This window comes from Penaeus monodon, chromosome 25 (genome assembly GCF_015228065.2).
Source record: "Penaeus monodon isolate SGIC_2016 chromosome 25, NSTDA_Pmon_1, whole genome shotgun sequence".
NCBI classification, from domain to species: domain Eukaryota; kingdom Metazoa; phylum Arthropoda; class Malacostraca; order Decapoda; family Penaeidae; genus Penaeus; species Penaeus monodon.
Window position 1 is genome coordinate 18,430,653 of NC_051410.1, and position 328 is coordinate 18,430,980.

The window sequence follows — 328 nt, forward strand, 5'->3', positions numbered from 1 at the left end:
GGCCACTCTGCTGACTGCTTGCGCTTGTACATGCGCATGAGCAGTGGTGGGGGAATAAGGGAAAACTCGCCCCAGCTGATCCCTTTACATGTCCATTGCTCGTCCTCATGGTTTGAACTTGACCAGTGGTATATTTTTCGAGTTGAGGCACTTGTCGCACACCCACTCGGCATACACCTCACCCGTCAACAGGTGGTATGCACCCTCTGTCAATCCTGTGCAGACCCTGTTGGAATGAGAAGCTTGTAACTGACATATCCTGAGACAACTTCCTTACAACTAAGCATCTTAGAGTGACTAATTAATTTTAGAAAGCTATATGCAAAAC

General features: G+C 47.6%; 1 protein-coding gene across 1 annotated transcript in view; it reads right to left on the bottom strand.

The window, feature by feature from the left end:
* Positions 1-6: 6 nt before the first annotated feature.
* LOC119589437 (protein pygopus-like) overlaps positions 7-328 on the bottom strand; it is a 1,319-nt gene continuing 997 nt past the window's right edge. The window contains exon 2 of the mRNA XM_037938047.1: positions 7-226. Within this exon, the coding sequence (XP_037793975.1) occupies positions 106-226 (121 nt within the window). The 3' untranslated portion in view covers positions 7-105. The remainder of the gene's footprint in view (positions 227-328) is intronic.